General features: G+C 49.1%; 1 protein-coding gene across 1 annotated transcript; it reads left to right on the top strand.

The window, feature by feature from the left end:
* The first annotated feature begins 3,010 nt into the window (after positions 1-3,010).
* On the top strand, positions 3,011-3,973 carry LOC123362065 (olfactory receptor 52B2-like). Its single transcript, XM_045002350.1, has one exon. The coding sequence runs from the start codon at positions 3,011-3,013 to the stop codon at positions 3,971-3,973; it is 963 nt and encodes a 320-aa protein (XP_044858285.1).
* The last annotated feature ends 8,391 nt before the right edge of the window (positions 3,974-12,364 follow it).

The raw sequence follows: 12,364 nt of genomic DNA, 5'->3' as shown, positions 1-12,364 counted from the left end.
GATCGCCTGGCTTGAAAGTGCGTACCCGTGCTCCCTTGTTAGAGGAGCCTTCCAGGGTCTCTTGGGCAGTGAGGAGGTTGTCTTTAGCCAAATCTCCCAAAGTCTCAAGTCTCCCTCTGAGTCTCCACACATATTGTAGGACATTCTGAGTTGTCGGAGTTTGTCCTTCCCACATCTCCCGGACCAGGTCGAGGATTCCCCGGGGCCATCTCTCATACAAGAGCTCGAATGGAGAGAAGCTCATAGAGGATAGTGGGTCTTCCTGAATGGCAAATGGCGGCGGGTGGGAATCAGTTGATCCCAGTGATGCACGTCCTCTGGCATAAATCTTTTCAGAATCTGCTTCATGGTTCGGTTGAAGGGTTCAACCAGGACATCCGTTTGTAGGTGAGAAACTGAGGTATGGAGGCTCCTTATTTTCAGAAGATCACAGACCTGTTTCATCAAGCAGGACGTAAAGTTCGTGCCTTGGTCGGTGAGAATCTCCTTGGGAACTCCTAGGCGAGCAAAGACTGTCAATAGTTCTGTGGCAATCATCTTCACATTGGTGTTACATAGTGGGATTGCCTCAGGATAGCGAGTAGCATAATCGACTATCACAAATAGGTGTTTGTATCCAGCAGCACATTTCTCCAGGGAACCGACAAAATCTATACCAATGCATTCAAAGGGGACATTGTTAACCGGGAGAGGGATGAGGGGGCTTTCACCCCACCTTTGGGCCCGACTAGCTGCCATTCAGGGCAGGAGTTGCAGAAGTTTTTAACTTCTTGATGTACGCCAGTCCAGAAGAAGGTGTCTAAGATACGGGCCAGGGTCTTCCGTCCAAGATGGCTTGCAGATGGGATGGCATGGGCCAATGCAGCTGAGGGACAAGGAGTTGTGAACGGATTTCCCCTATCCAATGGTCCTTTTCCAGCCAATATAGTCATTCTTCCTGGAGCTCAAAGCGGGGGTATTGAGCAACCCCGTGGGGATCTACAACCTCACCTTTAAACAGTCGGAGTTGTTCATATGCATGGCTCAAGGTCTCCTCTTCCCTCCGGTTCTTCACAAAATCAGTCTCTCGGGTCAGTAACTCCCTTTACCGGAGCTGGATTTGTACTGTCTTCTCCCTAGGAGGATCTTCCTGCAACACTTCCCCTTGGCTGGAACCCCCCTACTCAGGGTCCTGCTCCTCTCCTACTCGAACCAGTGTCACGGGCTGAGGTTCCCTGCCTACCCTGTCTCTCTCAGGCACTTTCTCTGGGTTCTCGGGATCGGCTCTACATCCCTTCTATATGTCGGAGAAGTGCTCCCAATCCCAAGATAACAGAGTAGGCTACGGTTGAGGCTAGCCCTACTAGAGGGGGTTTGTGTTCTTCCTATGTTGACCTCAACCCAGGCACTGGGATAGGGCTTAATATCCCCATGAATGCACTGCAGGAGGATGGTCTCCCCGGGAGCTTCAGGGTTGGGGACCAAGTTGTCCTGGACTAGGGTTTGTCCACACCCAGAGATTACTAGACTTATTATCTTGGTCCCATTTATTTGTACCAGAATAGTTACCTTTTCTGGGGTGCGGTCCTGGACATGGCTCTCTGCCATCCATATTTGCCTATCTCTGCACTTCATATAGGAGCATTCCTGATAATGATGGCCCTGATGCCCACAGGAGAAACAGGCCCCCATGGTTGCCCTAGAACTTCTGGTTGGGAACTGGGCCTCTGGGTATGTCTTCCCCCAGATACTTGGCCCCCTTGCCCTTCCTGGCCTTTGGGCGGGGAAGTCCCTTGGGAACCCCAGGTTCTATGCTCGGGCTGAGGTCGGAAGGCCTAGGGCGTCTCCTGGGCTCCCAGCCCCTGGCTTGAGGGCTGGTTGGGCTCCTGGTAGGCTGGGGACTTGGGGAGCACCCTGTCTAGATTTTGTCTCCTCTAATTGGCTTCCCCCTTCTGTCAGGGGTTCTCTTTGGCGTCAAACAATGGCTCAGATGTGCAAGTTAGAGCTGTCTCAGCTGCCAGATAGTTTTCCATCAGTTGCACGGGATCGGTAAGTGACTCTGGTCAATGTCTCAGCACCCAGTCCCTACTCCATTTTGGGAGGATTTGGGCAAACTGCTACACCAGGATGAGTTCCACCACCCATACTCCGGTCTGCTCCTCTGACTTTAGCCACCTCCAACATAGGTTTTGCAGTTTCTGAGTGATAACCCAGGGTCGGGCCCCTGGAGGGTACCTCTGGTAGAAGGTCTCCTCAGTAATGTCGAGGTAGTCCAAGATGACTGCTCTTGGGAGCTCTCTGCACCCAGTCCTCGGTATGCGGCCTGCGCCGGCCCTGTCAGTGGGGCACCAGCAGGATGGCCTGCTGGTCAGGGAGCCATTAGGCAGCCGTCAGCACCCACTCAAGTGTTGTCAGAAAAGCCTTAGGGTCATCCTCAAGGCCCACCTTCGTGAGCTTCATGGCTACCGGCAGGTCTCCAGGGCTTGGTCCCTGGCACCCTGATGGAGAAGCTCTGGGGGACCCCTGGGGCTGCATTAATGCCACAACTCATTGAACTGACCTGTTGCTGGGCCCCTAAGTCAGTTGCTCTTACTGGGCGGCCATTTGCTGCAGGAGCTGTTGCTGTTACTACTGTTGCGCTGCCTGCTGATGCTGTTTCTCAGTCATCCACTTCAGCAACTGTTCCGACTCCATCTCCGCTGGCCCACCAGCCCATATTATTTTACATCAGGCGGTTTGGCCACGGAGGTCAGTCAGTCTCCCCTTATCGCAGGAGTGAGGCTGGCTGATTCCAAAATAGTCCCTCAACCCCTTGTTGCCTAGTGTGAGACTTGTACACCTCATCACAAGAGTGTTTCTGGGTTTATGGTCACACACAACAGGCAGTTGTCACACAATGAAGTTTTTGATGGTATCTTTGATTCCCTCAACAAATACATTCCAGTCCTAGCTGACACTTAATTTCTCCCTGATTTTCTCTTTTTCTGTTAGTTACTGGAAACTGAATAGAAGATCATTGTGATGGTACATGATGCCAGCTGACAATCACACTGTTTTTGACCCTGCAACTTACATCCTGACCGGCATCCCGGGTACAGAGGAGTCTTATGTCTCGATCTCCATCTCCTTCTGTCTGATGTACGTTGTGACACTTTTTGGGAACTCTCTCCTACTATTCATCATACTAACAGAACAAAGCCTCCATGAGCCCATGTATCTATTCGTGTCCATGCTGGCTGCTGCTGATCTGCTGTTATCTACCACTACAGTGCCCAAGATGCTGGCTATATTCTGGTTTAGAGCGGGGGAAATTTCTTTTGCTGCCTGCCTGACCCAGATGTTCTTCATCCATGTCAGTTTTATGGCCGAGTCGGCCATTCTGCTGGCCATGGCGTTTGATCGGTACGTTGCCATCTGTGACCCATTGAGATACACCATCTTACTAACCAAGTCTGTGATCGGGAAGATGGGGCTGGCAGTTGTCACAAGAAGTTTCTGTACAATTTTCCCTCTCGTCTTTCTTGTGAAGCGGCTGAATTTCTGCAGAACCAACCTCCTGCCTCACAACTATTGTGACTACATGGCCATGGCCCGGCTGGCTTGCGACGACATCACAGTCCACGTCTGGTATGGCGTAGCTGTGGCTATTTTTATAATCAGCTTGGATGCTGTGCTCATTGCTGTATCTTATGGACTGATCCTCAGGGCCGTCTTCCGGCTCCCCTCCAAGGACGCCCGGCTCAAGGCTCTCCACACCTGCGGCTCCCATGTCTGTGTCATACTGATGTTCTACGTGTCGTCCGTTTTCTCCTCTTTAGCACACCAGTTTAGGAACATCATCCCAGGTTATATTGTCAACCTATTGGCCAACCTCTATGTGCTCATTCCCCCCATGTTAAACCCCATCGTGTATGGGGTGACAACAAAAGAGGTCCTGAAACGGGTGATCAACGTCTTTTATCGATGCTGGAGCAGAAGCTCCATGCCGAGCTAAAGGAGCAACAAAAAATGCTTTGGGACTTGGAAATTAAAGCCAGGTTTTCACTGGAACTATGTACTTCCACTGTGTGAGCTCGAAAGCTGGTCTCTCTGATCAACAGAATTTGGGTCCAATGAAAGCTATTACTCCCCCACTTTGTCTCTCTAATATCCTGGGACCGACAGGGCTACAACAACACCGCTCACTTCCACAAAAGGCAGCCAGACTAAATGAGTCTCTGTTCTAAGATGAAGGGAAACAACAAAAAAAGAAAGCACAAATGTAAAATCACCCTGCGAGAGAGCACGGCATGTGCATCTCCTCTGTGAAAAGCTGCATCTGAGCTGCACTTTTCATGGCAATGGAAAGCAGCAACCAAGGAGGACATGTCATACACCATGGGAAGTGCACTGTGCTGCACATTGGGAGACAGGGGCTCTAGTCTTGGTTCTCCCTCCAATCTGCTGTGTCACCTTGGGAGAGTTTCTTTCTTCCTCAGTTTCCTCATTGGCAAATGAGCACACTTTGGGGCCAGCATGGAAGTCAGGATCAAGTCTCCTCAGGGAGACAGCACAGGGATTGCATGGCCCTTCTCCGCACAGCCCAGAACCCGAGCAGGGGTGGCTTTGACTGTGCCATCATGGGCCTCCTCGACCTGGAGATCCACCCCATGAGGACATGGTTCAGGCAGCACTGACCCCCACACACCACCCCACAGCAAACATGGTGATTCATAATGTTTAAGGCCAGAAGGAAGCACAGTCTGACCTCTTGTATAACACAGGCCCTAGAATTATACCCAGTCACCCCAGTATAGAACCCAATAACTTGTTTTTAGTTACAGCAACTTCCTGCTCAAACTCCTAAATCCTTCTCAGGGTCTCAGCTTTGCCGGACTCAGTCCCCCATTCCATAGCCAAGGCCTGCATCCCACGGGCCTTGCGTTTGGCTACCTTACGGTACATTTAGCATGGATGGGCCCGGCTTCCTCAGGCTGATCTCGCTCTGTTCCCTACATAGCTGGGTTTGTGGGCGTGGCGGGCAGGAGAGAGATCAGGGGGTGCTGTGGCCTGGGTCAGTGGGCAAGGGGCTCATTTGCACGTGCTCTCTGGTTCCCCCCAGCCATGGGAAAAGGAGAGTATAATCCTGTGTCTGCGATAGGTTTGTTTCACCCCATGCTAAAAGCATGTTTTGCCACTGAGGATAACCTGCCAATTCCTCCTGGGGCTTGGAGGCTTGTTTAACCTGCTTACATCAAAAATGCTGCAGGAATATTTTTTTTCCTTTTTACCCACCTTCCATTAAGAACATAAGCACATAAGAACGGCCGTACTGGGTCAGACCAAAGGTCCATCTACCCAGTATCCTGTCTGCTGACAGTGGCCAATGCCAGATGCCCCAGAGGGGATGAACAGAACAGGGAATCATCACGTGATCCATCCCATGTTGCACATTCCCAGTTTCTGGCAAACAGAGGCTGGGGACACCACCCCTACCCAACATGGCTAAAAGCCATTGACGGACCTCTCCTCCATGAGTTTATCTAGTTCCTTTTTTATCCACTTCCTTATTTACTTTTTCAACACCAGTCATGATTTCATAGACCTCTATCATGTCCCCCCTGAGTCTTCTCTTTTCCAAGCTGAAAGGTCCCTGTCTTATTACTCTCTCCTCATACGGCAGCTGTTGAGAAGAAATGTCTCCGAAAAGCAAAGAACAGCCTGTACGGGGTCAGACCACCTGTTCATCTAGTCCAGCATCCTGTCTCCAGCAGTGGCTTATACCACAGATTCAGGGGGGTGAACAGGATAGGGCAGTTATAGAGTGATTCATCCCCTGTCCTCCCGCCCCAGCTTCTGTCGTTCAGAGGTTTAGAGTCAGCCTGACCGTCTTGGCTAATAGCCATTGATGGATCGATCCTCCATGGACTGATCTAATTCTTTTTTGATCCCAGTTATACATGTGGCTAGTTCTGTTTTGAACCCAGCTGTACTTTTGGCCATCACTACAGCCCCAGCAATGAGTTCCACAGGATACCTCTGTGTTGCATGAAAAGATATGTCCTCTTGTTTGTATTAAATCTGCTGCCTATTAAATTCACCAGGTAACCCCTGGTTTTTGAATTGTGTGAAAAAGTAAATAACATTTCTCTATTCACTTTCTCCACACCGGTCATGATTTTATAGCCCTCTGTCATATTCCTCCTTAGTCGTCTCTTTGCTAAGATGAACAGTCCAAATCTTTTTAGTCTCTCCTCACATGGAAACCATTCTAGACCCTTAATCACCTTTGTTGCCCTTCTCTGACCTTTTCCAGATGATACATGTCCTTTTTGAGATGGGGAAACCAGAACTGCACACGCTATTGAAGGTGTGGCTGTACCATGGATTTATATAGTGGCAGTATAACATTTTCTATCTATTTCCTAATGGTTCTTAACGATCTATTAGCCTTTTTGACCACTGCTGTGCACAGAGCAGAAGTTTTCAGAGAACTGTCCACGGTGACTCCAAAATCTCTTTTTTGGGTGTTATCAGCTAATCAAGACCCCATCCTTCTACATGTGTAGTTGGGATTATATTTTCTAGCGTGCATCATTTTGCACTTATCAGTGCTGAATTTCATCGGCCATTTTGTTGCCCAGTCACCCTGTTTTGTGAGATCCTTGTGTAACCAATCACAGTCTGCTTTGGACTTAACTATCTTGAATAATTTGAATAATCTTGACATGCATCCGACGAAGTGGGTATACATCCACGAAAGCTCATGCTCCAGTACGTCTGTTAGTCTGTAAGGTGCCACAGGACTCTTTGCTGCTTTTACAGATCCAGACTAACACAGCTACCCCTCTGATACTTGAATAATTTTGTATCCCCTGCAAATGTTGCCACTTCACTGTTCACTGCCTTTCCCTGATCATTAGTGAATATGTTGAATAGGACTGGTCCCAGTACAGACCCTTGGGGGACCCCGCTGTTTACCTCCCTCCATTGTGAAGACTAACCATTTATTCCTACCCTTTGCTTCCTCTCTTTAACCAATTATTGACCCATGAGAGGACCTTCCCTCTTATCCCATGACAGGTTACTTTCCTGAACAGTCTTTGCTGAGGGACCTTGTCAAAGGCTTTCTGAAAGTCCAAGTGCACTATAGCCACTGGATCACCCTTGTCCATATGTTTGTTGACCCCCACAAAGAATTTGAATAGCTTGGGGAGGCATGATTTCCCTTTCTAAAAACCGTGTTAACTCTTCCCCCACACATTGTGTTTATCTTCTAAGGCCACTGGAGATATTTGCTACTAGCAGTTGCAGATGGGCCATACCCCATTGTAGGCAATCTCATACCATCCCCTCCATCGACTTATCCGGTTCACTTTTGCTGATGGCTTGGGGCAGGGGAGGGGATGTGTGTCCTGGCCAGAGGCTGCCCACTCTGTGAGTGCGGAGCCAGGCTGGGGAGAGCAGGCAGGACAGGGGCAGGTTTGTACTTCAGTGAACTGGTGTGGCAGTGCTGCCTGTGGGAGCCAGCTGAGGTCACTCAATTAGGGTGAACTGCAAACCAAACGGGGCAGACAAACCCCAAACACTGGTGGATATTCCAGTATTTAGATTTACCAAACCAGCACAAAACAGCTTCTATATTACCATACAGGTTATTCAGAAGTCCAAATGATGCAGTTTCCTTAAAGTACCCAGCCTCAGGCCTCTGTCCAGACACACACGTCAGATATGATGATGATTATTGAAAATCTTATCTCATCATATAAAAGAAAAGGTTCTTCCAACCCCAAGGGATCGGCCACATACCCAGGTTCAATTATAACTTAAATCTTACCCAAAATACACATTATAGTCAATTCTTATTTACTGACCTAAAATTTATTAAAAAAGAAAAGAGAGAGAGTGTTAGTTAAAAGATCAATATACGGACAGACTTGAATTCAATTCTTGAGGTTCAGATACATAGCAGAGATGAGATTGTAGTTGCCAAAAGTCTTTTTAGAAAGAGTCCATAGGTTACAGTCCAATGTCCATATTCAGGGTGGCTCCAGTCAATGACTGAGAATCTCAATCCTTACGGCTGAAGGTTTCCCCCTCTTGGAACTCAAAGCAAATCTGAGATGAAGCAGTATCGTGTTCTCAGGTTCTTATATATTTCCATCAGCCTTTTGGCCTGAGAAAACATAGGCTTAACTCCTTCGTCCAAACATCCTGGCAATTAGCACAGGGTAATTTATCCATTAAACAGTTCAGATACAGGTTACCACAACCTTCAAAGAGACACATAGATAATAATACTATTTACTCAAATATCTTCCTAAATGTTAATATTTCTTTTTTGATCTTCGAATCAAAGCTATAGCGATAGACAACACTTATTTGCTTACATCACAAGACCTAAGAAAACATCTGCCCTTCTACCTCTAACAATGCAGACTTGCATTTCAAAGCTCTATTCATTTACATATTTTCCTAACGAGCCTCCATGAGCCCATGTACATTTTCCTCTCCATGTTAACAGTGGCCGATCTGCTGTTATCGACCACCGCGGTGCCGAAAACCCTTAGTGTTTTCTGGTCTCTCTCCAAGGAGATCTCTTTCAACAGCTGCCTCACCCAGATGTTTTTCACTGATTTTATTTTCATTACTGAGTCGACCATCCTACTGGCCATGGCCTTTGATTGCTACGTTGCCATCTGTGACCCGCTGCGGTACACAACTGCATTAACACACTCCGTGATCAGGAAGATAGCAGTGGCCGCTCTAACCAGGAGTTTCTGTATAATGTTCCCAGTTGTTTTTCTCCTTAAACGGCTCCACTACTGTGGACATAATATTATGCCTCACTCGTACTGCGAGCGCATAGGTGTGACCACACTGGCCTGTGGGGACATAACAGTCAATATTTGGTACGGTTTAGCAACTGGTTTCCTGTCAGCCGGATTGGATGCTATCTTTATTGCAGTCTCCTATGCTTGCATCCTCTGGTCTCTCTTTAGGTTGCCATCCCAGGGTGTCCACCTCAGAGATGTTCCAGTAAGTTTCTTTTACAGACTAGTCTCCTTCTAGTCTGGGTCCAGCAATCACTCACACCCCCATGGTTACTGTCCTTTGTTCCAGTTTCTTTCAGGTATCTTTGAGGGTAGAGAGGCTTTCTTGAGCCAGCTGAAGACCAAATGGAGAGGTCTCCCAGGGACTTAAATAGACTTTCTCTTGTGTGTGGTCCCCCTCCTCTCTCCTATCCTTAATTCAGCTCCAAGATGGAGTTTTGGAGTCACCTGGGAAAGTCACATGTCCATGCATGACTGAGTTCCTTACCAGCCAAGCCACATTCCTGGGAAAGCTCAGGTGTAGATTGGTGTCTCCAAGGTCATTGTTGGCATCAGTGTTTATTGATTGAGCACTTACTGAGAACAGTCTTTTCTCAGGAACCCGACCAACTGCTTCACTGAGGCTACTTAAAATTAAACAAGTACATAGCCAATATTCAAAACTTCAAATACAAAAATGACACATGCATACAAATAGGATGCATATATTCAGTAGATCAGAACCTTCACAGAGATATGTTACACGGCATATGTAGCTGTAGTGGGCTGGTTACCCACTCCTGCCCTTCAGGGTGGAAAACAGCCCAGGAGAGGGCTGTGGCTGCAGCAAGAAGCCTGGGCTTATTGGGGAAAGTAGGCTCAGCTGGTGCCAAGCCCCAATCGGGCCCAGCTGGCCCCTATAAGAGGCTGGGAGCCAGGAGCCCAGTCAGTCTCCCTCTGCCTGTAGAGGGAGAAGGGCCTGGCTGCAGGGGGCTAGACACAGGGTACCTGAGTGGAGCAGGGCTGGGGAAAGTCAGAGGAGCTGGGGAGCTCCAGCCTGGAAAGCCCCAGGCTGCGGCCTAGCATTGGGCTAACAGGTACTGGGGGTTGCAGAGGGCAGCCCAGGGGTAGGCCAAGGCAGCAGGTCCAAACCCAACCTTGCCCGTGATGAGTAGGCTGATGCTGGAGTCTGCCCCAGGGCGTGGGGGCTAGATGATGACTGGCAGCAGCCTTATACTGAGGTGAGGTGGGAATAGTGGATGAGAGTTCCCAGGGGAGAGGAGACCCTAAGACTGAGAGAGAAGGGGACAGCACCCCAGCTAACAGGGCACTGTGTCTGGGAGGGACACGGGGGCCAAGCGGTAGTGGATCACCAGCCTGCAGAGGGCGCTCCAGGCTGGAAATCGAGCTAATTCCCTGAGAGACCAGCAGGAGGCACCACAGGGGTGAGTCCACACCCTTACAGTAGCATAAAACATATTCCAGTTATGTCATAATATATATTCATAAGCATATTCCCATAAAGCATTATGGGGTGCAACGTCACAGTCCCCATATCCGTGTGAAGAGCCAAACCACAACAGCTCAACTAAAATTAAAATATATACCCCCCCCGAGCGCCCAATCTCTGCACCTGGCCTCACCTCAGCCACCCCCGGGCATGTGCCCACTTCCCAGATGCTGTGTCTGGCTGGTCTGCGTAGACTCAGTCACGGACGGTCTCTCCCTACCTGTATGTCAAGTATCAGAGGGGCAGCCGTGTTAGTCTGGATCTGTAAAAGCAGCAAAGAGTCCTGTGGCACCTTATAGACTAACAGACGTTTGGGAGCATGAGCTTTCGTGGGTGAATACCCACTTCGTCGGATCCTGGCACATGATGGGCACTACCCCAGTGACATGTTATCCAGCCACTGTACACAAAAGGTAACAGAAGGGTCATTCACCTGAGAGGGCTGCGGCCTCCCCATCATTGTGCGCTCTGCTTTCCAAACTGGGTGTCGCTTTTATCCCCAAAGGGAAATCAGTGCTTGAGAGGGAGGCCTATTCACAGGGATACACCTGGCCCTTGGACATGAAACTGACCTCCAATGGTAGGATGTTCTCCCAGGCTCTGAGGGCTTAGCTCTGGTCTCTGCTCGCTGTGGCACCCCCAGTGCTCCTGGTGTCACGGTGTCATGGCTGGGACGTGGGCAGTCAGACCCAGTGGTAAAAGCAGGAATCGGGCAAGGGCAGATCCCAAGAGGTCAGAGTCCAAGACAGGCCAGTCGGCAAAGTGAGAATCGAGCATCAGAAAGAAATCAGGGTCAGGGTACCAGGAGATCAGATGCAGGAGACAAACTTGAGAGCAGAACCCCGGATCAATAAATGGAGTCAGGTGGGGTCAGGATACCAGGACGTCAAGCTGGGGGAGGAAGCAGGAGCCATATGGCAAAGTCCAGAGCAGGGTGGATCCCAGTTCCGAGGATAACTTCCCGTTTCTGCGCTGGGTTTCTTTAGGACGGTGGTTCTCAAACTTTTGCACTCATGACCTCTTTCACATAGCAAGCTGTGGACTAAGCAGGACCCACAGCATCCTGCCAAGCAGACTCTAGGACTGGGGTCCTCTATAGGGTTTCACCTTCTGGCCTAGCAACGGCTGGCAGGTTGGCCAGTACTAGCACCTCAGTCACGGTAGACCCACTTTAAGACCTGTGGTTCCTGATGCCCAGACAGTAATGGAGGCAGAGTCAAACAGGCCGATGGCAGCCGTCACTCCTGGTGCCCTTTACTATTGCTGCTGATCAAATCTGTGCAGAGAAGACAAATTCTCTGACTCAGCCCCTCGCTGACAGAAGCGATCAGGACAGCCCACCTGACCCGGAATGCCTACAGGACATTACCCAGTGATAATCCTAGACGTGTAGGACTGGAAGGGGTACTCAATGAGTCATCTAGTCCAGTTCCCTAAACTCAAGGCAGGAGGAAGTGATCACTAGACCATCCCTGACAGGTGCGGGTCTAATGTTGTTCCTAAGACGTGCCAATGATTTTTGAAAAGTGCCAGCAGGTCAACTTTGCACCTTGGTAGAGGAACATGGGAACCATCAGATTGGATCAGAGCCAGGTCCATCGAGCCCAACAGTCTCAAACAGTTGCCAGCACCAGATGCCTCAGAAGAAGCTGTGAGAATCTCTCATGAGGGAGATATAGGATAATCTTCCTCTCACACCCTGCATCTCATCCTTATCTCTAACAGAGATTGGCTTAAACCCCAAGCCATGGGGGTCACTCTCACTTACAAAATGTGTGTGGTCATTAGGTCTGGTATCTCTGGATATTTTTGATACCCAGATAAATGCCCAATCCCCTTTTTCATGTTGCTAAGGTCTTGACCTCATTTAATCCTGCAGCAGTGAGTTCCACAGTTTAATTATGTGTTGTAGATAAAATTATTTCCTTGTATCGGTTTTTATTTGACTTTCCGTGCATGTCCCTTGTTCTTCTGTAATGAGAAGAAGAGCAGCTCCTGATTTCTCCTCTCTATCCCGTCCTCTGTCTTACATATACACATAGAGAGAGACAAGCTGGGGGCGGGGGAAAATATCTTTTATTGC

The sequence above is a fragment of the Mauremys mutica genome, chromosome 1, assembly GCF_020497125.1.
Source record: "Mauremys mutica isolate MM-2020 ecotype Southern chromosome 1, ASM2049712v1, whole genome shotgun sequence".
In the NCBI taxonomy this organism is placed as follows: Eukaryota; Metazoa; Chordata; order Testudines; family Geoemydidae; genus Mauremys; species Mauremys mutica.
The sequence above is the reverse complement of the archived record's forward strand: the minus strand, read 5'-3'. Positions and strand labels throughout refer to the sequence as shown.

Excerpts from the sequence above, each read along its gene's own strand:
- LOC123362065 (XM_045002350.1), top strand. The coding sequence starts at position 3,011 with ATGCCAGCTGACAATCACACTGTTTTTGACCCTGCAACTTACATCCTG.